This window comes from Archocentrus centrarchus, chromosome 14 (assembly GCF_007364275.1).
Source record: "Archocentrus centrarchus isolate MPI-CPG fArcCen1 chromosome 14, fArcCen1, whole genome shotgun sequence".
Classification (NCBI taxonomy): Eukaryota; Metazoa; Chordata; class Actinopteri; order Cichliformes; family Cichlidae; genus Archocentrus; species Archocentrus centrarchus.
Window position 1 is genome coordinate 14292330 of NC_044359.1, and position 27407 is coordinate 14319736.

The window sequence follows — 27407 nt, forward strand, 5'->3', positions numbered from 1 at the left end:
CTAACATATATGAAATCAGTGCATCTCTGCGAGGGTAGCAAGAGAGAAGCAGCCACAGGCTGTAATGAGCAGTGATGAATTGAAACAGGAGAGGCAACTATTTGATGGAAAATGCTAAATTGGAATTGGCACAGAATGAAAATACATTTTCCAGAGATGATTATCCTGGATAATAGTTTATTACATCAGTAAAATTGGCACGACTTGTGCCATTAGTAGTCATTAGGATATCAGATAGGACATTTGCTGCATGCTGTCACTACACAGGTCAAACACATTCTCATATGCTGAGGTAGTCTTACACAGAATAACAAGATGAGACATAAAGACACATGCCAGCGCACACATGTACAAGCAGATTCAAGGAAAATATATTAATTTGTCCTGTGCATGATTTTAAAAAGTGTAGCAGCTTTCATTACATTCAAATGTAGATAAGTCAGTATTTTGGCCGAGAAGGATTTACTGAAGCAAACTCTTAAGCCATGATTATACATTATTATTATACAGACAAGGTCCACATCACTGAGAGTATTCAGGAAACCACATGTACAAAATCCTTCCATTTGCGTAGCAATTTCAATGACAAATTGGTTGAACTAGTTACTGTTGGGACTTGACAATATTCACTTTAAGTCAGCTTTTCGTTCATCACAATGAATGGTGGCGTTACTTCTTATTTGCTTTGAATTGTTTCAAAGAAAGGAAGGGACGTCGACTGGGCTTTGAGGCTCAAAACATCCATGAGGAAAACAGCAGTTCAGCTGTTTTCATCCACTGCTATGAAAGCCACACTTTCATCAGCGCTGTTGTCACTCTGATACCGGCTGTCGCAGGATGTCATAGAGCCTTTAATAAACCTAAATAAAGGAGGTGTCAGCACCTGTGTGCTTGGTGAAATTGTGGAATGTCAGGCACAAGGTGTGATAATCAGTCCATGAATCATATTAGATGTTAGCATCACAACTTTTTAAATTCACAATTTCCAGTAGTCAGTGTATTCACTTCACTGAGTACAGTTTCTTTAAATAGAAATTAGAATTCTCAGAGCGCTACGCACAAAAGAGTTGAAAGCTGAAGTTACATCTGTTTCACATATCCATGGACTGGATGTAAAATACTATTAAATGAAATATGATGGTCAGTATCTATGATAATGGCCTTACACCAAAAAAACATATAATACATTAAACATGAGCTACCAAAAATATTTGGCATTGTGACAGTTCATCATATAGTTGCCTCTTATTTGTTGCATTTATCAGTCATTATTATTATATTTGTAAATACAGCAGATGTATCTGTGAGACCTCAAATTTTTAACCCAATCCACTGTCAACTATACAACAAAGGTTCAGAGTCTTAATATTATTTTTTTTAATAGCAAGTAACCCACCAGTACATCCATGTACTGCTTTCTCATGGTCTCTCACTGTCACATCACTGCTTCCTGTGGATTCAATCTGATGTAGTTTTATCATATTTTACTTGTACTGAAAGAGAATTAATATGTGGTAAATAATAAATGCACATAGCATATTATACATAGTTCTACTTCAAGCTCGTATCTTAGCTGTCTCTGACTGTACTTCTCAACAGAAACCTCAGATGTTATACCTGGAATCAGCTGCAGCCCAGCTCAGGGTCAGAACCTCTTTTTTTTCTGCTTTCAGTGGGGACAGTTGGGAGGAATGTGGATAGTGGACAGCTATACACTCACCAGCCACTTCATTAGGCATACTTGTTCAGCTTCTTGTTAACACAAATATCTGATCACTCGGTCACATTGCAATGCATTTAGGCATGTAGACACGAACAAGATGATCTGCTCAAGTTCAAATCTAAGTATTGTTTAAATGCCACAGCGTACCTGAGTGTTGTTGATGACCATGTCCATTCCTTTATGACTACAGCGTGCCCATTTTCTGAAGGCTGCTTCCAGCAGGATAACCCACCGTGTCACAAAGTTCATATCATCTTAACCTGGTTTCTTGAACATGACAGTCAACTCACTGTACTCAAATGGTCTCTATATTCACCAGATCTTGATCCCAACACCTTTGCCCGCAGTCCATAGTCACCTGTGGGATGTAGTAGAACAAGCGATTCCCAGCATGGGTGTGCAGCCAACAAATCCGAAGCCACTGTGTGATGTTATAACATCAGTATGATTCAAAATTTCTGAGGAATGTTTCCAGCACCTTTTTGAATCTATGCTGTGAAGAATTAAGGCAGTTCTGAGGGCAAAAGGGGGTCCATCCCAGTACTAGCAAGCTATACCTAATGAAGTGGCCAATGAGTGCGGAGAGGACTTGAAGATACCAGGAGAAGTGTCTATGCAGCAAATGTCCAGGCCAGCTGGGAATTGAGCCAGGGGCTCACTCCTTGAAGACATTTGTGCCTATGGCGCCCTGCAGCTCAGCTTTTAGGTTGGCCCTGCTGGCCGTTGCCGCTGTAACCATGGGGGCTACTTCGTACATTACCTTCCACATTTGTTCTAGTTTTTCCTTCATTCCCTGGTACTTCTTCAACTATTCATGCTCCTTCTTCCTAATGTCACTGTCAGCTGAGATTGTCACATCTATCACAAGTACTCTGTGCATCTTGTCAGCCACCAACATGTCTGGTTAGTCTGTCTGGAGCTTGAAGTCCCGCAGGACTTTAACTCTGCTATTCTTACCCACTTTGGTTTTGTCTTCCATTGGGATTTGAGGACTTCTAACCCCATACTTGGCACAGATGTTCCTTTTCACTGTTCCGGTTACTTTGTTATGCCTGTCAGTGTTTGCTGTCCCAGTGCACAGCCTGGACCTCATGTCCTGTCTACCATGGTAGAGCCTGTCTCTGTGTACTTAGGCTCTGTCTTTCTTCTGCCATGATCAGAACCTATGAGCTGTTCATCAAGCAGCCTCTTCCAGCCACAGTTTGTTTGTTTGTTTGTTTGTTTGTTTTGGAAATGTCAGTCACCTCTTCCCTGCGCTCCGTTGAATAAGAAGAAAAGGGTGATTTGCACAAAATAAATGCACAGTCAGCAGAGACAGTTCAATACAGCTTTGTTCTGCGCTAGTAACGAAACATTTTAAAAGAACAGAAACATCATTAATATTTATAACACCTGAGCCTTTCTGATGATAACAAATCACTGAAAAATGACACAACAGAAAAATCTAATGAAGCCAATGTTGTCAAGACAAATAGTACACATTTACTCTTGTTTCTACTAATTCCCAACATGGTAATAGTATGTTAAGGTCTTCAACAACTTCTTTTTTTTTAATTCTAGCAAGCACTTGGCTTTTTTTTTTTTTTTTTTTTTTTTTAAGCTCCTAGGCTACAACAAGTTCACTCATTTTAAAAAGGATGAAGTGGGTCCTTCATCAGCTTCCCCTTTATCATCAGACGACTAAGTGCTTCTTTACTGAATAGTGACGCCTCTTCCATCCTGTTATGTGTTCATTTAACAGTTTATTCAGGTTGTTTAGCTTGCCTTGGCATTTAATGTCAGATTTTATAAATCAAAAGCAGGCTTCTCGAAAGCAAGATTTGAATTCATAGTTTTGTTAAATTGTTTGGATTTCTTTCTGTCATGTTTAATTTTACAAACTAAATATCTGTCAGTCTGGATTTTCCCAGGTGTTTCTCAAATACCAAACCCTCCCTAAAACTGTTTCTTAAAACTGTTTTAGGGAAAACTGTTTAAAACTGCTTAAAAGTTTCTAAAAACAATTTTAGGCTCAGACAGTAGAAAAAGAGTAATTACTAATGTTAACTACTTTCTCAAAGGGCTGTGTTCAAAACCCCTCTGTATAAGCACAGAATGGCTTAAACAGACCTTTTACATGAAAGTGTCTTTCTGGGATAAACACAGCTGCAGCTATGATAAATAACGGCTGTGCCTGATACAGGTGTGCCAGTGTGCAAGCACTGAATAGTCAGTTGTATTGTCAAGCAAATATCAATAATTAGCCTACCTAAATGAAGCAAGCACATTAAGTTTATTAGATGCAGCTGCCCATTATATGTGCTTACGTGGATTTTATACAATGCTACATTGTTAGTAATCTTCAAAGTAATTTCTAGAGAATGAAAAAAGATAGTCAACTGGACATACTGCAGATATACAGGAAGGACACTTCAGCAACCTCATTATTGCTCTTCGCCCACACTAATTTTCATTATTTCCATACTCTAACCATTTCACTTGTTTATAGCCACCAATCCCCCCCCCCCCTCCCCCACCCTAATAATTACTTGGCTCAAAAATCAATGAGCTCCACTTCTCTAATGATTAAACAGTCACCAGGAATGGAAACACACCCAAGGGTAGGAAGGCAAGCATGCAGATAAGCAGTTGCTTAGTAAGAAGCATGTAATTGCTATGCAGAGCAAAACAAATGCTCCAGCAAGACCTATTTATTGTCCAGTTATGGATTTGCCTTTATTTGGATGCAAAGGACATCACTGAGATGAAATGAAAGTATGCAGATATATTGAGTGGGTAGAAATTGATGGCATATAGAGAATCAGCAAACAAGAGCACAACTGAGCAGGTGCCAATGCTCAGCGTTGGGGGTGTCAAGGTGCTGTTATAGTAAAGTCAGTGTGTGAAGTTTGACGGGTCTAGCTTGAACAGTATGCATCTACGGTTTGAATTTGAACATCCTAGGTCACATTGTTCTCAAGTTATCACGTTCACAAGATTTTTAGAAACCTTGACCTCTGACCTTTACCTTTAGGTCAAGGTCACTGAGATTTGAACTTGTCTGGCACAAGCCAGACGGTTTATGGCACAAACTTTCAGAAACACTAAAAACACTTTGAATGAAGCCTGCATGGGCACCTTTGTATTTTCTCCTATTAACTTCTGATTGGGCTTCTTTCCTCTTCTGCTGTCATACTCCATTTCTAGCTAGAGGATTTCTTTTCACCAAAATAGTTTACTTTTCATTCCCAGCTCATTTCCTCTATACACAATTTTTAAAAAATCCTAAATGTTTCCAGTAATTGGGTATTGGATATTTGTTCTTCGGCTTCTCTCTAAACAAATATTAGACAAATGGAAAATACATTTACAATTATATTTAGACACAGACTAAGTATGCACTGCACAGACATTAATAGGTGGACTGAAAAGCCTGCCTTCATGAAGACACCTTGTTTGTAAAAAATAAAGATAGATAGATTCACAATATTTTAAGTCTGCCTTAAAAATATACTTACAGCTATGTCACTGCAGCTACAAGTGTGGTGCAAAAATAGAAATCCCTAAAGTAATGTACAATGAAAAATTCATTTTTGTACCATTCATTCATTAGTGTTTTACACAGAAATGAGCCATGACAATGACAAAGTCATTTATTATGACGAATGCTCTTAATGTTTTCAGTTTGCCCAGGATCAGGAGTGCTTCAACTGAAAAAGTCCCACAAACAAACAAGTGTAAAACTGTAAAGCTGTGCAGAGTTTGCACAATAAGCACAAGAAAGTGACTGTGGCCAGTGACACTGATTACTGTACTGACTGAATTTGTGTTTGTCACCGTGTGGGGTGTTTGCAAAGACAAGTTGTTTGAAATACTAAATGCGCTGATCACTGCTTGATAGCTGACTTTTCTAAACGCTCCGTTATGCCTGTTAATTTTGGTGGTACAAATGAGTGCAGTTCCCTTAAATAAAGAGTGTCTGAAACACTGCACCACTCACCATGTATGTGTCTTCACATGCAGCACTTTGCTGTCCCTTCTCTGAAGCTTTGTTCTCAACATAAATTTGCCATTTGGAACTGGTATAAACAGTTAAGCAGCTATGAAACACAGTTCAAAATCACCTTTGAACTCTGTTTGTCTGTCTTTGTTGGCAAAGGTATATTCAGCTGGGGACTGCTTAGCTGTTTCCTCTTTTTAATCTTACATAATATTTAATCCTGTCATCAGTCATGTTCTTTGCTGCTTTTTTGACCCAAACTGAGTGAATAAATGTGTAGCCATGCATGAAGACAAAGGGCAGAGTCTTTACTGAAGAACAAAAACAAACCAAAAAGAGAAAGAAAGGAAAAGTCTGACTATGCCAAGGGAGCATTTCTGTTCATGGTAGCCAACATTAGCAAAATGAGGTCCAAAAAGTGCATCATGAATGGAGAGCTGAAATAATCTAATATAATCTAATGAGGCCTTATTAATAGAAAAAGTCAAAGAGATCAATTGATTATTACTTTTTAATGCTTTAAGCAAAACACAAACATTTTTTGTTCATGTTCTCTATTTTTATTTCCTCCCCTAACCTGAAACCCATCAAGTGGTTTTTTTTTTAGGAGCGACAGACTCCTCCAGTAAAACTTAAACTCCTTTTGATAAATCCTGATTGTGTGGGAGGTGCTGTGCTGGATGTACATAAACACCAGGACTTTGAAATCATAAAGAAGGAAAAATGTTCATGCCAGTGCTGCTCATACTATAAAGCCCTCAGCATGTCATGAGAAGTCAGGCAGTCAGAAATGTCACTCTGACACAGTCGCGGTCTGACAAAGTCAGCTGTTTGTGAGAGCACCAGGAGACGATTAACTTCGTATCTGAAAATGTAACGCACGCATCACAGAGGTACACTTTAAACGGCATGCTTTTTTTCCCTTGGTTTTTAAAGGGATTTCAGTCTACACTGTAAGTTAAAAATACATGTAGAAAGAAACAGTAGAAAAAGCAAGGCTGAGGGTGGCAAGAAGAGGACAAGTCACTATTCATTGGATGCTGGTGAGATGATGGGAACATGCTTTTTCAGAATGTGTCTCTATTTTTGACTCAGAACACTCTTAAGGCCACTGACCAAAATGAACCCTTCTCAAAGCACTCAGTGGGGTCAAGACAAGTGTAAAGATCACTGCAAAAGCATGTCTTTGAAAATGTTGCCTCTAAAAAAGATATTTATTGCTGAAAACAATTGCTCTTGGTAACTTTGAAGTGAAATGTATAATTTGGTTCCGTCACACAGCATTCAGACTGACCGAACACTCCCGACACCCCACCAAATCTTGGAGCTCTTCTTCTTTTCAGCTTTCTCTACTTCAAGCTGCTTTCCTGTGAGTGGGCAGCACCGAGTCCCTGAGGATTTACTAAAATATTGGTGCTTCAATTTTTGTGAGACAATTTTTGAAATGTGAAAAAGACAGTTTGGTCAAAGGTAAGTCTGTCAGTCTGGCTTCTGAAACAGTGACTCATAATGAATGTCATATCAAAACATTTTATTTATTAAGTCAGGAGAAAAATATAGCTGCTGCCTTTATATCAGTGCATGTACTTTTCCCTCTACAATCTCTTCTCCTTGGTTTTTTTTTGTGTGTGCCCCCCTCTCTTTTATCATCTATCTTTGCTTGTTCTCCCACTATATCTCGATAAATTAGGTTGGAGAGCTTACTCCCCACTGTGATGATCAAAAACTCAAAGTAAATTACTTCAGTTCCATTTAGATGGAAAGGGTGACCAGGGGGATATGGGATAGGCTTTTCACACCACCTCACACACATAGTAGTACACATAATGTATACCTCCAGTGGTTCAGCGCAAGGCACAAGGTCATGGCATTTTCATGTCAGGACAGGATGAAAATAGAAAGAGGGCCAGGAGCTGGACAGATTGAGGCACAATGAGTCATTGGTCTGATAACACAGACAGACTGAATCAGTGAGCTGAGAGCAGAAGGCAGTTTGTGGAAGTGTATGTGTGTTTGTGTGCGTGTGTGTCTGTTGCAATTTTTCAAAGGGGAGGGAAATCAGAGGACATCAGAGAGATGATGTTCTTGGGTTTTAGGGGGTTAGCTGCAGGTGGGGAACACCAGTCCTGCAGGTCCCTGCGGATGTCTTCAAACTGTTCTTCAACCCCAAACACATGCCGAAAATAACCCCTGTCCCTTTATTCCAATTACATTTATTTTCTCCCTTCTTCTATCACGCCATCTATTTTTCATTCAGTTTTACCTAATGACTGCAACATGAAAAATGTGTTTTACTACTGCTATATGTGGTTTGTCTTTTACGTTACATTGCAGTTGCTTGTATCTGATCATGCCAAATATAGAAATGCTTGTTAAAAATAAATGCCATGGGCATCTTATCTGATCGAACTGGCTGGGATACCAGTGGCCAAACTCTTCACTACAAATGTCTCAGCAATACTGCAAGAAATGGATGTCATGCGAGAGGAGAGGAGAGGAGAGGAGAGGACCTTGGTGTGGTGCAAGGTTTGGCAGCACTAACTTTTCCACAGCAGAACACTGCCCTCTTGTGGTATACATTGTGAGACAAAAGCTTGTGACGTGGAAGACGTCAGAAACTGTTGACAAAAAGAACATATCTGTATCTGAATGATGTGATAAATAGCTTTTTTCCAAACAGGCATAAAACGTAGTCAGCATTCAAACAGATACCAGATACTAGATAACACAAAGACTGAAAGTGGCACAAAAATGGCATTTTGTCAGACAAGAATGGTTAATGTTTCCATCCCTGCATAAAAAAAGAAAATTCACTTAGCTAAGCTGGTCATAGGTTTGTTATTTATGCAGAAACCTCTTCTAATTATATTGATCAATATACTGTAAGTGCGGTTAAATTTGCATATAAATGAAAATCAATAGATTACAAGACAGCATGCATGTGTGAATGAGAGGGAGACCGGTGTAACAATCAAGCTGCAAGGAGCTGAAGTAGTGACAGTGGTTTAAATAAGTTTAAAGTTTAAATACCTAGGGTCAACCTTCCAATTCAGTTCAATTTTATTTATATAGTACCAAATCAAAACAAAGTCACCTCATGGTGCTTTATATTGTAAGGTAAACTATAGAGCGTACATATAAAACTAACTCAAAAAATCTACAGGAAATGCTTTTAGCCTTATTCTCCGTATTACACCCATTCCAAATATCTGCCTCTAAAAAAAAATGCCCGAATATTATAATAAAAAAGAGTATCTTAACTGATACAGCCAATTATTACTTTAGTAACAATACTAAAAAGTACATTGAAACTAAACATTTTAATAATAAAACCTAAACTGCATGAGTCATACTAAATTGATTTGGAAAACAAAGATTACAAATGGGGAAAAAACGTATTGAATCTAAATACATAAACACAGGTTTTGGATCTATGCTGTAAGCTCGCTGCTCTATGTCGACGTTCCTCCTCCCGGAAGTCAGCCGGAGCCTCGCACGCTGTCTCTTTCCAAAGCGGCGCGGAAATTGTAGTTGTACGTCCAAGTTTCTCAAGGCTAAAAACTCAGTCCAGTGAGTTGAATTCGTAGCGTATCTGTGGCTGTGCATAACTACTGCAAGCGAAATTAAGTCTTGTGTCACACTGCTGTGCGCCAGTGTGTCGCTGTCTGATAAAAACACTACGACGTAGCATGAGAGCTAGCCTGCTGAGTTGACAACACATAGTGAGTACTCTGCTAGCTTTGTAGATATAACTTTAATAATTTGCTGAACATCGGGATTTTTAAAGGTACAAGTTAGAAAGATGTCTGTGTTATCTAAATTCACCTGAAAATGACGTTTATTGCATTTTAATGAACTCCGAGGTACCGTGGAAGAAATTAATAACTGGTAACTTGCAATTTAAGCTTCATTATTGTCGCCTGTTGAAGATATTAACTAGTGTAACGCCTGGAGTTGGTAGTTTTTGTCTTTGTGCGGTGACACCGGATTTGTTTGAGTGGACAAGTATCATTTGAATGTAATTTTTGAGATAATAGACAAGCAAAATAATGCGGATTCAGTAGGTATCGAAATACAAATGTTGTTGGTGATATAGCAAAAAGCCCCTGGGACAAATTCATTTGGAGCAATTGGTTCCTACTGTGGGAACAAGTGGTACTCAAGCTTGTCCAATGTACAAAGCAGAAACAGCCTACGATCCACAGTGATCAATATTCAGATGGTTTGTTCGCAAAAACAGTATTGCTTGAGATTGAAGGGGCTCTGCATAAAAAAAAATAGCTCCTATAATTTAAACACTGTGAAACAACAGCTGGAAGTTTCAGTTTTCAGCACAAGTCTTTGTACTATATGGTGGGATTTATTGTAGTGGAAGGTTTGTTTTGCTGAAAGACTTCAGTGTAGATTAGTGGCTGCACAGCACAAGCTGATGGCTCTGGAAAACATCAGATGCTGCAGCGAGCACATCATCTGATATTAGTGGTTCTTATGATAAGACCTGTTTGTTATTGTGGCTGCATGTTATTTTTTTTAACAAGTAAAACTGCCTATCAGCAGCCATTAATTCATCACCGCTCATACTTTTCGTTGATCTCGCAGTAAAGCGAATCAACGCTGTGTGTCCCATTTTCATCACATCGCTTTCCATGTCTCTTTCAGAAAGCAAAAATGTCAAAGATCGACAAGATGAGCATCCTGGGGGTGAGGAGCTTTGGGATTGAGGATAAAGACAAACAAGTTATATCTTTCTTCACTCCTCTGACTGTGCTGGTCGGGCCCAATGGAGCAGGGAAAACAGTAAGATAACATTCCTGACAACAACAACACTTGGCTTGTTGAACATGAATGTTGACAGTGTGCCTCAGCACTTATATAATTTCCAAATGGTAACTTTAAAAGTTTGAGAAAATATTTCAGAATGATAAATGCTACTGTTGTGTATTATTTATTTTTGATGCTTTCAGACTATTATTGAATGCCTAAAGTATGCAACATCAGGAGAACTCCCCCCTGGATCTAAAGGAGGTGCATTTGTTCATGATCCGAAGGTTTGTTTGTTTGTCTTGATACTTAATGTCAGATTGAAGTTCTTTTACTTGAGCTGACTGGTCTGTCAGTTTTTGTGTTCTCATAATAGGGGCGATGATTGCAGTGATTAACCTAGAACTCAGTATGATTTGTGGGATGTTATTGTTGCAACATATTTGTTTGTATATTTGTAAGATGTAATATTTTAATCATGCAGACTTCATGATAGAAAAAATAAGACAAGGGTAGAGTGTTTTAAAAAGTCTAAATCACCTATGAAAAACTCTTAGCTTCTCTGTACCAGTGCTAAAAGTCTTTATCAGGAAAAGTTCCTACCATTAGTTTGTGTTCCTACATTTGAGAACCTCTGTGATTCCACAAATTTATAATTTTCTGAACATGTTAACGCTCTGTCTTAGTCCTGACATCCTCTTCAGGTCTTTGTCAGATGATTTTTACACCTTTATTCATGTGTAACAATGCTCACTTATATGATTGCAGGATGCCCATGAGACGGATGTGCGAGCACAAATTCGACTCTTGTTCTCAGATGTCAATGGAGATAAAGTGACCATCCAACGCTCTATGTCCTGCACTCAGAAGGCGAAGAGTTACACCTTCAAAAGCTTAGAGCAGGTCATTACCAGATTGAAGTAAGCCAAAGTCTCACCTTTCTTAAGTAATGTTTTATTTAATGTTTAATTTTTTTTGTGTGTGTGTATTGTATATTAAGGTTTCCTTACCCCTTTTTTGATGTGACTGCCTATTATAATTCATCCAGAGATGGCGAGAGAGTGAGCTTGTCTTCGAAGTGTGGGGAGCTGGACCGGGAGATGATTTCTGCATTGGGTGTGTCAAAGCCTGTGCTGAATCATGTCATCTTCTGTCACCAAGAAGAGTCTAACTGGCCTCTTAGTGAGGGCAAAGCACTCAAAGACAAGTTTGACTCCATCTTTGCTGCAACCAAGTAAATGAATACCAAAGTGTTACATTACCCAATTTCAATCTAAAGCAAACTTCTACTTCACTCATGCCATTCAGATATTACCAGTAAAGAGAGTCTCTGTTAATGCCAGTTTGTCTTTCTCCAAGGTATATCAAAGCTCTGGAGACAATGCGTCAGCTGCGTCTCGCACAGAGTCAGACAGTCAAAGAGTGCCAGGTGGAGCTGCGCTACCTGAAACAGAACAAGGAGAAGGCCCAGCAAATTCGAGAAACTGTGGCCACCAAGGAGGCACAGCTAGTTGCCTCAAAAGACAGCGTCCAGCAGATAGAGAACCAAATTGAGCCACTTGAGGTGAGTTGACATTGTGTTGGTATGTATATATTAAAAATCTCAGCCAGAGAACACTAGTGTAGGAACTGCCTTAATTCTACATGGCAAAGATGCAGCAAGGTGCTGGAAAGACGGACATTTTGGTCCATATTGACATGATCATGCATCATGCAGTTGCTGCACATTTGTGCACATCCTAAGGGTGCTCTATTGGACTGAGATTCGATGACTGTAGAGAACATTTGAGTACATTAAACCCATTGTCATGTTCAAGAAACCAGATGATTTGAGCTTTGTGACATGGCGTGTTATCCTGCTAGATGTAGCCATCAGAAGATGTGTACACTGTGGTCATAAAGGGATAGACATGGTCAGTACTCAGGTTGGCTGTGATGTTTAAACAATGCTCAGTTGGTACTAAGGGGCCCAAAGTGTGCCAAGTGTTCCAGTGGTATGATGTTCTTTTGCTATAGCCCATCTGCTTCAAGGTTCAACATGTGCATTTAAAGATGGTCTTATGCATACTTCATTTGCAAGAAGCAGTTATTTGACTTAATGTTGTCTTCCTGTCAGCTGGAAGTAGTCATTCTCCTCTGACCTCTGGTATCATTAAGGTATTTTCTCCCAAAGAACTGCATTGATGATATTGGATAGTTCCTCTTTTTCAGACCATTCTCTGTAAACCCTAAAAACTAGACCAGCCAGTCTGACATTAATAACCACACCACATTCAAAATCACTTAAATCACCTGTCTTCTCCATTCTGATACTCAGGTTAAATATCAGCAGGTCATTTGGACCATGTCTACATGCCTAAACACACCAAGTTGCTGCCATGTGATTGGCTGATTAGATACTTGTGTCAACGAGCAGTGGAGGAGGTTTACATAATGAACTGTGTGCATACATGCATAAATACAGTGATGTAAGCAACTTTTTTTGTGGGAGCAGTTGAGGTACATTGATAAATTATTTGTGTGTTCTATGATTTTTATTTGCAAGTTTTTGGTTTTTTTTTTTTTTTTAAATCCCGCGACAAAATGGATGCATACATTGAGCATCTTGGGAGTATAAAATACATCCTTATAGCAGTCAGTTGATTAAATTCACTTAAAAGCTAGTTTTGGCCCTCCCTTTTCAAGGAGATGCTTATAATTAGCATCATTATTATTATTTCATCATCATTTCAGCTGTTTTAGTGAAAGTGTTTCCCAAAATTGTATAAATAGATTATTTCTCATTGCGTTTCATTATACTTAAAACAAATGAACAACCAGTAGTGCTATAAATAAATTCATTCACTCATTTACCTGAATGAAACTAACAATATGTTAATCTTTACGGTATGATGTAATCGCCCTTGTGTTTATTATTTAATGTTTAAAATTCTTTTTCAGAATCGACTGATCGATATTGACCAGAAATTTGGGAAAGTGATGAAGCTAGATAATGATATCAAGGCTTTAGACAGCAGGAAGAAACAGATGGAGGAGGACAACAAGGAGCTGGAGGAAACAATGGAACAGGTAATGCAATAATATGTAGTAAATACACCAATTAGGCATAACATTATGACCAGTGACAGGTGCCGTGAATAACACTGATTATCCCTTCATCATAGCGCCTGTTAGTGGGTGGGATATGTTGGGGAGCAAGTGAAGATTTTGTCAGAAGCAGGAAAACAGGCAAGTGTGAGGATTTGAGCAATTTTGACAAGGGCCAAAACTGCAGCTCTTGTGGGGTGTTCCCGGTTTGCAGTGGTTAGTATGTATCAAAAGTGGTCCAAGGAGGGAACAGTGGTGAACCAGCGACAGGGTCATGGGCAGCTAAGGCTCATAGATGCATGTGTGGAGTGAAGGCCTGGCCCGTGTGGTTCGAGCAAACAAATGAACTACTGTAGCTCAAACCGCTGAAAAAGTTAATGCTGGTTCTAATAGAAAGGTGTCAGAATACACGGTGTGTTGCAGTCTGTTGTATATGGCATTGCATGGTCACAGACCAGTCAGGGTTATCATGCTGACCCCAATGATGAGCACATGAGAATCAGAACTGGACCACGGAGAAATGGAAGAAGGTGCCTTGGTGGGTGTGTGTGTGTGACGCATACCTGGGGAAAACCTGGCACCAGGCTGCACTATGAAAAGAAGGCAAGCCGGTGGAGGCAGTGTGATGCTTTGGGCAATGCTCCTGCTGGGAAACCTTGGGTCCTGCCATCCATTAGGATGGTATTGTGATGCGTACCACCTACCTAAGTATTTTTGCAGACTGTGTGCACTTTTTCATGGAAACAATATTCCATCTTTCAGCAGATTAATGCACCCTGCCACAGAGCAAAAATGGTCAGGAATGGTACCACAGAACAATTTGAGGGGTCTAGTGGAGGCCATGGTCATAATATTATGCCTTATTGGTGTATATTTTTATTATATTTTCTGCTGAAAAACTTGAATCAGGAATGAATGTTTTACATAGGTGAGGAAAATCCAGCAAGAAGATTAAAAAAATAATAAAGGATTTAATGAATGAAATGCATGATCAAAAATGATGAAGTTGTAAATAGGATGACATGCAACAATTCATTTTACTCTAGAGTCCACTTTGTATGACATGTGATCATCTTAAAAGAGAAACTAATAAAAAGACTATAGATGGTGAATGAGGTTGTTGAACCTTTGTAACATCTTTTATAAATGTTGGGTCTTATAGCTTCTCTGTCTGTTGGGTGATCAGATCTCTTCCTGTAATTATCTGTATCAGGACTGTGAATCATATCGAGCAGCCAACTTTGAGGATCTGGGTCACATTTTTGGCTGTGAACGACCAAATTTATTGCCACTATCTAATGTTTTGATTTTAAATGGGCTATAAAAGCATGTGGAAAAGGTCAATATTAATTGTACTCAGTGAGCCACTCTGAACCAGTTTACCTTGTGTGCGGCAGGTGTTCCAGGGTTCAGATGAAGAGCTGCAGGAGATTTACCAGAACCACCAGAGGACAGTGAGAGAGAAGGAGCGAAGGCTGACGGACTGCCAGAAGGAGCTAGAGAGAGCTGGCAGAGAGTGCCAGAGACTCAATAGAATCAAGGCTGATCTCCTGGTAGAACAAGGTACTCACACCTGCACACATACACCAATTTATGAGCCAGGGTAGGTAAACATCTGTACCCTAATGTGAAAGTACACATGTATGATTGAATATATGTCAGTATTCTTTGATAACACATACACTATATTGCCAAAAGTATTCACTTACCCATCCAAATCATTGAATTCAGGTTTTCCAGTCACTTCCATGACCACAGGTGTATAAAATCAAGCACCTAGGCATGCAGACTGCTTCTACAAACATTTGTGAATGAATGGGTCGCTCTCAGTGAATTCCAGCGTGTTACCGTGATGACATTCAGTCATGAAATTTCCTTGCTACAAAAATATTCCACAGTCAACTGTTAGTGTTATTATAAAAATGTGGAAGCAACTGGGAATGACGGCAACCATGAAGTGGTAGGCCACATAAAATGACAGAGTGGGGTCAGCGGATGCTGAGGCACATTGTGGGCAGGTCACCAACTTTCTGCAGAGTCAATCACTACAGACCTCCAAACTTTATGTGACCTTCAGAATAGCTCAAGAACAGTGCATAGAGCGCTTCATGGAGTGGGTTTCTATGGTCAAGTAGCTGCCTTACATCACCAAGCGCAGTGCAAAGTGTTGGCACGTCACCACTGGACTCTAGAGCAGTGGAGACGTTTTCTCTGGAGTGACAAATCACGCTTCTGCATCTGGCAATGTGATGGATGAGTCTGGGTTTGGAGATTGCCAGGAGAACCGTACTTGTCTGACTGCACTGTGCCAAGTGTAAAGTTTGGTGGAGGGGGGATTATGGCGTGGTGTTGTTTTTCAGGAGTTGGGCTCGGCACCTCAGTCCCAGTGAAAGGAACTCTTAACGCTTCAGCATACCAAGACATTTTGTAGAATTTAGTGCGTCCAACTTTGTGAGAACGGTTTTGGGATGGCCCCTTCCTGTTCCAACATGACTGCACAGCCATGCACAAAACAAGGACCATAGAGTCATGGATGAGCAAGATTGGTGTGGAAGAACTTGACTGGCCTGCACAGAGTCCTGACCTCAACCAGATAGAACACCTTAGGGATGAATTAGAATTAGAGTGGAGACTGTGAGCCAGGACTTCTTGTACAACTCCACACAGCACTTCTGGAAGAATGGTCAAAAATTCCCATAATTCAGATACTCCTAAACCTTGTGGAAAGACTTCCCAGAAGAGTTGAAGCTGTTATAGGTGCAAAGGGTGGACCGACATCATATTAAACTCTATGGATTAAGAATGGGATGTCAGTCAGCTCATATGCATTTGAAGGCAGATGAGTGAATACTTTTGGCAATATAATGTATATCCTTGAGTACACTTGCAGAATATCACACTCATGCCTAAAAAATAATTAGGACTGGAAATATTCTCCCCCAGGTCGTCTACAGCTAGAAGCTGACCGCCATACACAAAACATCAGGAACCGTGACACTCAGGTGAGAGACAAGAAAATCCTCAGCACATTAGACACTTCAGCACAAAATACACTCTTAGTGCATTATTTTGAAATAGATTTTGACAACTAGCAGTTGTTCCAGTGGAGGCTTTAAATGAATGTAATTAATGAGTGATAGAGAGCAGGTAAATTTCATCATATACAGCCAACAGTGTCAAACTAATGTTTTGTCTGTTTTTTTAATGTATAATAATCTGAAAAAGTGTCAAAATTCTTCCTTGAATGAGTAACACACATATATTGGGATATTTTTCCTCCCATCCCCTTTGCCGTGCAGGTTCGCTCTCTGTCATCCTACTTGGAGATGGAGGGTTATGACCGACCACCCTTCACTGCTCTTCAGCTTGAGAGCTTTCATTGTCATGTCACACAGAGACTGGAGCAAGAAAAAGAGACTCTCAGCCAAGTTATGGTAAGAAATCCTCAGTTTCTAAAACCAAATACTTTTCCCCAAATCATGTTGTTTACAAACTGAGTTATAAGACGAAACAGGTAAAATTATCTTTTATTGCATTTCTGGTTAATGCTGTTAAGGGGTGACGTTTTTGTTTTATGTTTGCCTGATCATTTGCAGACACTCTTTAAGACAGGGGTGCCCAAACTCCCAACCCGCAGGCCTCTTCCAGCCCCGCCCCTACTTCCAGTCCACGAATTGATGTCAAAAAAACATACAATTTGGCCCTTTAAGTTACTTTTTTTTTTACATTTCGCTTAACCCTCTTAATTGGAGGGGAAAGTAAACAAGGAAATATACCTTGTTTACTAATTTGTGTCTTAAAGGTTTTTTCCATTTTAAAAAAAAAATCAATAACCCAGATATAAAACTTTTTTTTTTTTTTAAATAAATACACATGCTGTGAGTTTGCAGATTTGTTTTTCAGACTTTAACCACTGAACACAAGAAGCCCCTGAAAAGCCCGCTCTGAGTGTATTCATAGAAGTTTCTACATCACTCACAAATTTTGGATCATGCATGACAGAAACATTTAAAAGAATTGCAGAGGAATGTGAAATTTGCAATAAGAAGTTCCTACAAAAACACATTTCATTAAGCCTGATGAAAGCACGAATGAATGCACTATTACTCCCTGTATTCTTGTGTAATCAGGCGGACCTGCAGGAAAAGGAGCAACAGAAGCAGCAGTCTATTGATGAAATGAGGGATAAGAAGACTGGCCTGGAGAGAACAGTGGAGTTGAAGAGAGACTTGCAGGGGAAAAAGCAGCAAGAACTGAGGAGTGTCAGAGCAGACCTGCAGAGGCTGGAGGGTTCGTCTACTCGGCTGCAAGAACTGGAAAATGAATTGGCTAAAGCGGTGAGAGTACACACATTTACTCTGTTTTTTTGCTTGTGTTGTCAATTTTAACACTTGATTGTTTTTTTACATTCTATTTTTACTTTGATAATTTTTTTTTTTTTTATTTCTATTTTTATTTCTATTTTTGGCAGCACGGTGGTGCAGTGGTTAGCACTGCTGCCTCACAGTTAGAATACCATCTGGAAGGCCTGGGTTCGATTCCACCTTGGCCCAGGCCTCTCCCTCTCTCTGTGTGGAGTTTGCATGTTCTCCCCGTGCTTGCGTGGGTTCCCTCCGGGTACTCCGGTTTCCTCCCACATTCCAAGGACATGCACTTACTGGGTTGGCTACTCTAAATTGCCCATAGGTGCGAATGAGAGCGTGAATGTGAGTGTGAAAGGTTGTTTGTCTCTCTGTGTTAGGCCTGTGACAGGCTGGCGACCTGTTCAGGGTGTACTCTGCCTCTCGCCCTATGACAGCTGGGATAGGCTCCAGCCCCCCCGCGACCCTGAAAAAGGATACGCGGAAAGGGATGGATGGATTATTTCTATTTTAATTCATTTAATTTGTATAGCGCTAAAGTCACAACAGCAGTCGCCCCAAGGTGCTTTATATTGTAAGGTAAAGACCCTACAATAATTACAGCGATTTCCCCCGCCAAAAAAAAATCAGCAAGCACTTTGTGACAGTGTAAAGAAAAAAAACTCCCTTCTAACAAGAAGAAACCTCGGGCAGAATCAGTCTTCTGTGTACATAGAGCCGTCCCCCCCAGATTGTACTGTGGCACCGCGGGGGACGGTCCCCCTGCAACACTTTGCGTGGTGGAGCATGATGGAAAAAGTTTGAGAACCACTAATTTAAACTAACATATTCATCCTGCTGTAACCAGGTTTCTGTAAGGCAGAATAAATCAATTTGTTGATCAGTTATTAAGTCATTTATTAACAGGGACTAAAGACAAGCGAGACCTAATGTTTAATAATCCACATTTAACTGTTTCACTCTTCGGTGCAGTTGAGGATTATTTGTGTGAATGAAGTTTTGAAGATTTTTCATAGTGAGTATTGCTGAAACTATCCTGCTGGTGCTGCACGTAACACAAAGTTGCTTTTTGTGTTTTAACGACCCTGTTTTTTACATGCTTGTCTTCCTGTTTAGGAGCGGGAGCTGCAGAGTGCAGTTCAGAATTCCAACGTGGAGGAGCTGAAGGCTGAAGTTTTGGAGCTCCAGAGTGTAAAGGTTGAACTTGACCGCAAACAGAGACAGCTTGACCAAGAGATGGAAACACTCAACACACACACGACTGCACGCACACAGATGGACATGCTGAAAAAGGACAAGGTAAGGTGTAACCTGGATTTGATGTTGACTATTTACCCTTCTCTTTTTCAGAGTTGACCCTTTTGAATGTGATAATATTAAAAAATTTTTACAGAAACTCATCTAACTTTGCTGTGCTGTGGTAATGGGTGGTAATCTGGCTTTTTTTACTCTGTAGTTTTCTGTTTCCCTTCTTTGTTTTTCACTTTCATGCCCCAACCCTTTCCTCTCTCTCTTGGATCTCATTTCTCTGTTTGCTCTCTCAATCTTCTAGACCGAAAAGGAGGACCAGGTACGCAAGATCAAGTCCCGTCACAGTGAGGATCTGGTGTCCTTACTGGGCCACTTTCCCAACAAGAGAGAGCTGGAAGACTGGATCTATTCCAAGTCCAAGGAAATCAATAGCACCAGGGACAGACTTGCAAAACTCAAGTTAGTAAAATGCATTAACATTAAAATTCATTAACATTAATGAAAGAAAATATTTTAAAATAAGTCTCTCTGAGGGACTGACCAGTGTTCTGTTTTTTTCTTACATGTCAGTAAGGACTTGGCATCAAGTGAGCAGAACAAAAGCCACATTTCTGCTGAGCTGCGTAAGAAGGAGCAACAATTAACCGGTGATGAGGAGAAGTTCTTCAATGTGTGTGGCAGTCAAGATCTGGAACAGGACCTGAGCAAACTGCAAGAAGATCTGGAGAAGATATCCAAACAAAGAGGTTAAAAAAATAAATTAGAATTAGCTTTGTGGACTTGACATGATTACTAATTATGATGTGGACCTTAACTGTAAACTGTATGAAAGATAAATATAGTGTCCAAGTCTGAGAAGTGAGACAAATGGCCACCAGAGGGCGACTCTGGCTACAAAAAGTCAAGTTATATGCCTTGACCTGCTGAGGTCAAAGATCAAGAGAGCCATAGGGTCATTTTGTCATAAATATTTTTCATAGTTTCAGCTGCTAGTTTCAAGTCTTATTGGTGTTCATTTTGTAAATGATGATCCAGTTCAGTGTAAAATGATAAAGCAGAGTATGCTTTACGGAGTAGCCACTTTATTATGGACGGGTTAATACTGCCCTTTATCATCATGTGTGGTCTAAAAAAGCCAAAATAGCCAAAGTGGCAAACTTTATTCTTTAAAGTAATAGGTGACATTATTGTGAATATGTCCATCATTAATGTGCAGCCTTCACCTTTTATTCGGAGAAGATCTTACAAAGTTGAGCATCCACTGACGAGGTTCATTATAAAATCTTTAGTGTTGCTGGATTTAAATAGCCCTCTGGTTAAATAGCCCTTCTATGCTTCTGACTACATTATGGATAAATGTAAAAACTAAAATCTTCCCATTTAAGCCAAAGCCTCCAAAATGAATCAACTGTGTTGTAATTAGTAAACATAAAATCATCCAACAATAGCAAGAAAAGTGTTGTATCCATAGTTTTTTGCTATACAAGAGACAATCCTTTATTATCATGGTGGCATGTTTTATGTGTAACTATGTATATAATCTGTGCATGCAGTAAGTTAACCAAGAAGCTGATTACTAGACTTTCACTGCTCATTTTAACTAAAGGCCTAATGTACAGTGTGGTTGGCTGGTTGGCTTTTTTTCTAGTAATATTTTTCATGTTGATTACATATGATTTCTTTGTTTTCTCTTTCTGCACCTGTTCTGGTATAGCCATGCTAGCTGGAGCCACAGCAGTGTACACCCAGTTTATCAGTCAGCTGACAGAGGAGAGGGAGCCCTGCTGCCCTGTGTGCCAGCGAACGTTCCCCTCTGAGTCTGATCTGCAGGAAGTTATCAACGATATGCAGTCTAAATTACGCCTGGTGCCGGACAAACTGAAAAACACAGAGCAGGATCTGAAGAGGAAGGAGAGGAAGAAAGATGAGATGATGGCTCTCAGACCTGTAAGGTACTGAACCAGGGGGGGAGGGGTGTCTCTGAGTTTGATTGTAACCATTCTTCTCCTGCCTCTAAACGCAACTAAAATTTGAAAAACAGATAATACTCTGTCAATGGTATTAGAAATAGAAAACAAAATAGAAAAAATATAGAGCAATAGAAAGAATAGAAGACCAGCGCATACTGTTACCTGTGTTCAGCAATGCCTTTTTTTTCCTGGTTTATAAATAAATACATCTTAATTAAGAGCTTAGTTATCCATGTTCAGGACAATTTAAAACACAAAACTGCAAAAAAAGTAAAAAATAAAGATATTTCTTCTGTAGTCAGTTATAACATGAAACACTGTAGAAACTAAAAAAAAGATGTTTCCTGTTCATTGGCTGTATCCTTTTAAGCAGAACTGCATATAGAAGAAGGATAATCACCGGTCTGCAGGACTCTGTAGCATAAGGATCCTATAAGTTTATTTATGAAAAATAAATACATGGCCATAAAAGTAAATTTAGAACGTTCATCTTTAATTGTTTTTTTCCCACATTTACAGAGTTAACTTTTTCCTAACAAGAAAAAAAAAAAGAATGATCCAACTGTGTTTTCAGATTTTTATATAAATTAGTGTGTGTGGAGTTTCTTGTCCTCTTTCCTCTCTGCACAATTAGAAAGCAGGCTTTATAAAGATTTCTCCATAAGATGGAGCTAGAGCCTCATAAAACTGTGTGTGTTAAATCTCTGAGAAGAAATTAGTTGTTTAGTGAGCCAACAGACACTTTTTTTTTGTGCTATTTTTAGAAAGACAACTGTTCATATTATTCATATTATTATTCATACTGTTATAGTGAGTCTGATGCTAATCAGAGAAACTATTCAAAGAAGCACTTCAATGTCATATTCACACCTATTCATATCAAAATAGTCACACACTTAAACTTTCCAGGGTTTTCAGCCCCACCTTGTGGCCCCCACGTGTAGATTGAGTTTGCTCTTTTTCTATTTCATAGTGACAGAAAGCTTTTATCAGCTTTTATTTATTAGATAAACAAAATAGACTTTTGATAGTGTGTTTTTCTTAAACTGAAATTAATTCCAGGGTTAAAATAATGAAATAATAGAACACAGAACAAACCAAGCAGAGAAAAAAGTTTAAATTGGCGGTAAAGTGATTTCTGACAGCAGTGGGGTTCCTGCTGCCGTCTTTTGGATAGTATGAAAATTCTGTTACAGGGGTTCGCTGTACAACGATATCTCTGCACAAATAAAGAGATCGTGGTAGCTGACTTTATGCCTACTTAATTAATTCATGGGGCAGCACGGTGGCGTGGTGGTTAGCACTGTTGCCTCACAGCTAGCAGGTTTGGGTTTGAATCCACCTTAGCTCAGGCCTTTCTGTGTGGAGTTTAAATGGGTTTCCTCCCACAGTCCAAAGACATGCAGTTACTGGGGTTAGGTTAATTGGTGATTTTAAATTGCCCATAGGCATGAATGTGAGTGTGAATGGTTGTCTGTCTCTCTGTGTTAGCCCTGCGACAGGCTAACTGGAGTGATATTTGTGTGATTTGTCTTAGCTGATAACCTTGCAGCAGAGTTCTGAATAAGCTGCAGCCTACTGAAAGTCTTTAGGAAAATCAGCAAAATGATTAAGCAGTAATCCAGTTTAATAGAGAATAATTCATGAACATGTTTTTCAGAGTCATTGTGATTCAGGAAAGTGGAAGAAGGTCATCGTGTTAGTGAAACCAGTGTGAGGTTTAAGGCTTGAGTCAGAATCCAATTAGAAGAATTTCCATTATGTCTTCCTTAAGTTAAAAAAATAAATAATGCAGGCATTCATTTGTTAATGTCAGTTAAACATAGGGCCAGAAACATGTAGCTGTGGATCATCTGCATAGTTATGAGTGATTAATACCCAGAGGTGATGAAGAATTTCCTGTCAGTGATATGATTTGAACCACTGAAGAAGAGAAAAACCTAGCCACTGTTTTAGCTAGTGAATAAGGACATTCAATCACATCAAAGGCTCCACTTAAGTCGAGTGAAATGAGGATGGCATCGTTAGTCTGAGGACACTTGTGCTGTGATTTGCTCTATAACGAGACTGGACACTTTTTCCAATACTTTACTAACAAAAGGAAGATTTGAAAGTGGTTTATAATTATTTAGTATATCAGTGTCTTACAGCCATTTAATACAGGTGTTTTAAATGAAGGAAGGACTCCTGTCTGAAATCATTTATTAATGATTATTGTGACCGGCTCAGAAATACAGCTCAAATATACAATTCAGAAAAGTTTGGGGATGGAATCTGTGAGATGTGGCGTCTGCACCGCCTCACAATGGCAAAAATTTCTGTGACAGCAACAGCAGAAAAGGTGGTTTTTCACAAGATGAACTGTGTGAATTGTGGGGGTTTGCAACCTTTTTTTTTTTTTTTTTTCTCACACCCCCACCAACTGCTATTACACAAATGTACTTGCCTTTAGAAAAAGCTTTTTAAGGCATTTTTTAGGGGAAATTGATGCCTTTTAATTATTGATACTGCTGAAGAATATTGTAATAACTGCAAGTGTGTATAGGACGTGACTCCAAACCTCTTCAGTCATAAAGAGTTATGTGATAGTTATTTGAAAGTGTGTCTGCAAATGTGTTTGGAGGATTTAATTGCAGTGTTTCAAAGAGAAGATATTATATCAACAGTTTCTAAATAAATGTTACATGCCCCCTTTACTTTCAAAGTATGTTTATTTTCTTTGTCATGTCTCCCAGGCAGTCCATTGTACAGCTTCAGGAAAAGGAGCTACCAGAGTTGAAAAACCGTCTTCAGACTGTGAATAGAGAAATAGAGAGGTTGAAGGGTGACATTGAGGAGCAGGAGACTCTGCTTGGTACCCTGATGTCTAAGGAGGAAACCGCCAAAGCCTGCTTGCAGGACATCTCTCTCATGGACAGATATATGGTAGTACCCTCCTGTGTATCTTTCTGAACCTGCACTAATATTTACACCTAAGAAAAACTGGAGTGGAGTGGTGGCCTAGGGGAGAAGAAGAGGGTTCGTCACTGAGAGGACCCTGGTTCAAATCCTCGGGCTGGCATCACTGTGGGTCCCTGAGCAAGCCCACCCCCCCAGGTTGCTCCCCGGGCGCCCTTTGGCTGCCCCCTGCTCCATGCTGTGCTGTGTGTACTACATACTCCATGTGTGTGATGGGTTAAATGCAGAGAATGAATTTCACTGCATGTAAATGTATGTGACAAATAAAGCTCTTTCTTCTTTCTTCTACCTAAACTTTCTGTACCCTGTCTAAACATTTGAGGGCCTTCATTTTCTCAACCTTCTTCATTCTCTTCATTTTCGTGATGTTTAATTAGCAAAAAATAACAGCATCAAACAAGAAGTGTGATTGGATTTTGATTATAAGTAATGTGACTGTGACCATCACCTCCTGGAAACTGATAGCCTGTTACTCCATGGCCTTGTTTGCATCTTGTTTTTTTTTTCTTTCCAGATGGACCTTAAGGAGGTGGAAAGGAAAATAGCTCAGCAGGCAGCAAAACTCCAAGGAGTAGACCTAACCAGAACCACCCAACAAGTCAGTCAGGAGAAACAAGAAACTCAGCACAAATTGGACACCAGTAAGATGACACAATACAGGATTATTATACTTTTTGTAAAACTGGACTTTAACAGTGCAGGAAAGTCTCAATCACAGGAAAATGTTAGCATGCAAAACTAAAATAATGAAGCAAGACTTATTGAGATCCACCACTCCATAACTTTCCAAAAAGATTACCCAACATTTTGTTTTATTTTATGTGGTGAGAGGGAATGCAGGTAATGCACTCCTCTTTATTTGTTTCACATCTGTTTGTGGAGCACTGAATGGGAACAACAGTGTGACACAGTATTAGTTTCTCCCAGGATTGTCTGAAAATGTGCTAAACTATAGGTTACTCCTACACACCAGGAGTGTGAATGGGGGAAGATAAACCAGTTGCTATTAGAGATGCACTGATTGCATTTTTTTTTTTTTCTTGGCCGATGCCCGTTGTTGCGGGTCGTTCAGTCCCTGTACAACCGCAGCAAGAGCTTGTTTCGTATTGCTGGCAATAAGTTGGACTCGTTTCCTGTGGGTTTTGGACTCCGTCAGGGCTGCCCTTTGTCACCGATTCTGTTCATAATTTTTATGAACAGAATTTCTAGGTGTAGCCAAGTGGTGGAAGGCTTCCGCCTTGGTGGCCTCAGAATTTCGTCTCTGCTGTTTTTGGATGATGCCATCCTGTTCATCAGGTGGTGGCCTCCAGCTCGCAGTGGAACGGTTCGCAGCCGAGTGCGAAGCAGCTGGCATGAGAATCAGCACTTCTGAGTCTGAGGCCATGGTCCTCAGCCAGAAAAGGGTGGAGTGCCCTCTCCAGCTCAGGGACGAGTGACTGCCCCAGGTGGAGGCGTTTAAGTATCTCAGGGTCTTGGTCACGAGTGATGGGAGAAAGGAACGGGAGATTGACAGATGGATATGGGATGCATCTGCAGTGATGTGGACGCTGCACCGGTCTGTAGTAGTAAAGAGGGAGCTGAGCGTGAAAGCAAAGCTGTCGTTTCACCGGTCGATCTATGTCCCTACCCTCACCTATGGTCACGAGCTTTGGGTAGTGACCAAAAGAATGAGATCGCGAATACAAGTGGCAGAAATGAGCTTCCTCTGAAGGGTGGCTGGCCTCTCCCCTATAGATAGGGTGAGGAATGCAGCCATTCAGGAGGGGCTCAAAGTAGAGCTGCTGCTCCTCCACATCGAAAGGAGGCAGTTGAGGTGGTTGAGGCATCTGACTAGGATGCCTCCTGGGCGCCTCTTGGGTGAGGTGTTCCGGGCATGTGCTACTGGGAGGAGGCCCCAGGGCAGACCCAGGACACTCTGGAAAGATTATATCTCTCAGCTGGCCTGAGCAATGCCTTGGCGTCTCCCTGGATGAGCTGGAGAAGGTGGCTGGGGTGAGGGAGGTCTGGACTTCTCTACTTAGGCTGCTGCCTCCTTGACCCGGCCCTGGATAAGTGGAAGAAAATGGATGGATGGATGGATAACAGTTTATTTTTTTATTTGTTTACATTGTGTGTGACCTGCTGATAACAGTTTTTTTTTTTAAGAACTTCAACTAGTAGAATTTTCAAATAAAAATGCTAAATGATATTTTCATAATAAACGTAATTATTTAACTTTACAGTTTCCCCCAAACTGCAGTAAGTTACAAGATCTTCTCTCGCTGAAAATAATGAAAATAAAATGCTCTGCTTCTGGAAAGAGGTACAGATAATTAACTGAAAATGAGTTGCTGTAAACCCACCTTTAACTGACAAATTTTACCTTAAACACAAACAGGTGCAACAGTTTTATGCAACAAAACAAACATCAGGCACTTGTGTCATTCCCCTGTATGTTTATAACTTCACCAGAGAACAGGACATCAACCGTTTTCTCTTTTTCCACTTGTCACTGTTTTACTGCTTTGATCCTTTTACTTTCATACTGAGGCTCCCGGCTTGTGACTGGCCAAGCCACTTTTAGCTTTAGCCACTTTGCACTTTAAGATGTCCATGTTCAGCCTGTTGGTGGTGATTTAAATGTCTAATTAGATTTGTTGTTATGAATGTTTTTGTGATGTCCGTGTGACTATTTGCCTGCACCACTGTGTGCATGTTGCTCATGAGTGAAATGGATGTACGTTTCCTACCTAAACCATGCACACTTGAAATGGTCTGATTTCAGTCCCTGGTCAGTTTGTCGGTGCATCTCTAGTTGCTGTGTTTGTTTTTTCTTTGGTTTCACCTTGTGTATTTTCAGCTTCCAGCAAGATGGAGCTGAAACGGAAGCTGATCCAGGACCAGCAGGATCAGATTCAGATGCTGCGAAGTGGAGTGAACGAGACAAGAGCGGAAAAGCTCCAGCTGAGCAGCGACATGCAAAAACAGCAGCAGCTGGAGGAGCAGTGTGTCGAGTTCACCACAGAGATACAATCCTTCACCCGGGACATCAGGGTATCTTTTTTTTTTTTTCCCCTTTTGTATTACTTTTATATTTTATGGTCACATGGATATTAAAATTTTTCACTTTTTTCCATACTCATGTTACAACATAATACAAATATACCATAATCATGCAAGAAGGCTCATTGCATATTCATTATAGATGGATACCAATTATTCATTTTGAGCTTGATGTGCTTAATCCGTACATTTACAGTTACTTATTTTTAGTTGCCAAAAAAAGGTTTCTATAAATTTTCCATGTTCTCCTTCTTTTTTCCACTTTGTGGTTAACC

General features: G+C 39.9%; 1 protein-coding gene across 2 annotated transcripts in view; it reads left to right on the forward strand.

Moving 5' to 3' along the window:
- Positions 1-9190: 9190 nt before the first annotated feature.
- rad50 (RAD50 homolog, double strand break repair protein) overlaps positions 9191-27407 on the forward strand; it is a 35339-nt gene continuing 17122 nt past the window's right edge. Inside the window, exons 1-18 of one of the 2 annotated variants that reach the window (XM_030747130.1) lie at positions 9191-9424; positions 10362-10499; positions 10667-10750; positions 11232-11383; positions 11512-11697; positions 11823-12027; positions 13404-13532; positions 14948-15113; positions 16494-16552; positions 16850-16984; positions 17681-17887; positions 19028-19210; positions 19464-19621; positions 19733-19908; positions 20877-21114; positions 23868-24057; positions 24605-24731; positions 26930-27123. In XM_030747130.1, the coding sequence (XP_030602990.1) occupies positions 10371-10499; positions 10667-10750; positions 11232-11383; positions 11512-11697; positions 11823-12027; positions 13404-13532; positions 14948-15113; positions 16494-16552; positions 16850-16984; positions 17681-17887; positions 19028-19210; positions 19464-19621; positions 19733-19908; positions 20877-21114; positions 23868-24057; positions 24605-24731; positions 26930-27123 (2718 nt within the window). In that variant the 5' untranslated portion in view covers positions 9191-9424; positions 10362-10370. Of the gene's footprint in view, positions 9425-10361; positions 10500-10666; positions 10751-11231; positions 11384-11511; positions 11698-11822; positions 12028-13403; positions 13533-14947; positions 15114-16493; positions 16553-16849; positions 16985-17680; positions 17888-19027; positions 19211-19463; positions 19622-19732; positions 19909-20876; positions 21115-23867; positions 24058-24604; positions 24732-26929; positions 27124-27407 lie in introns of those variants that run through there. The other variant, XM_030747131.1, reaches the window with a different exon arrangement.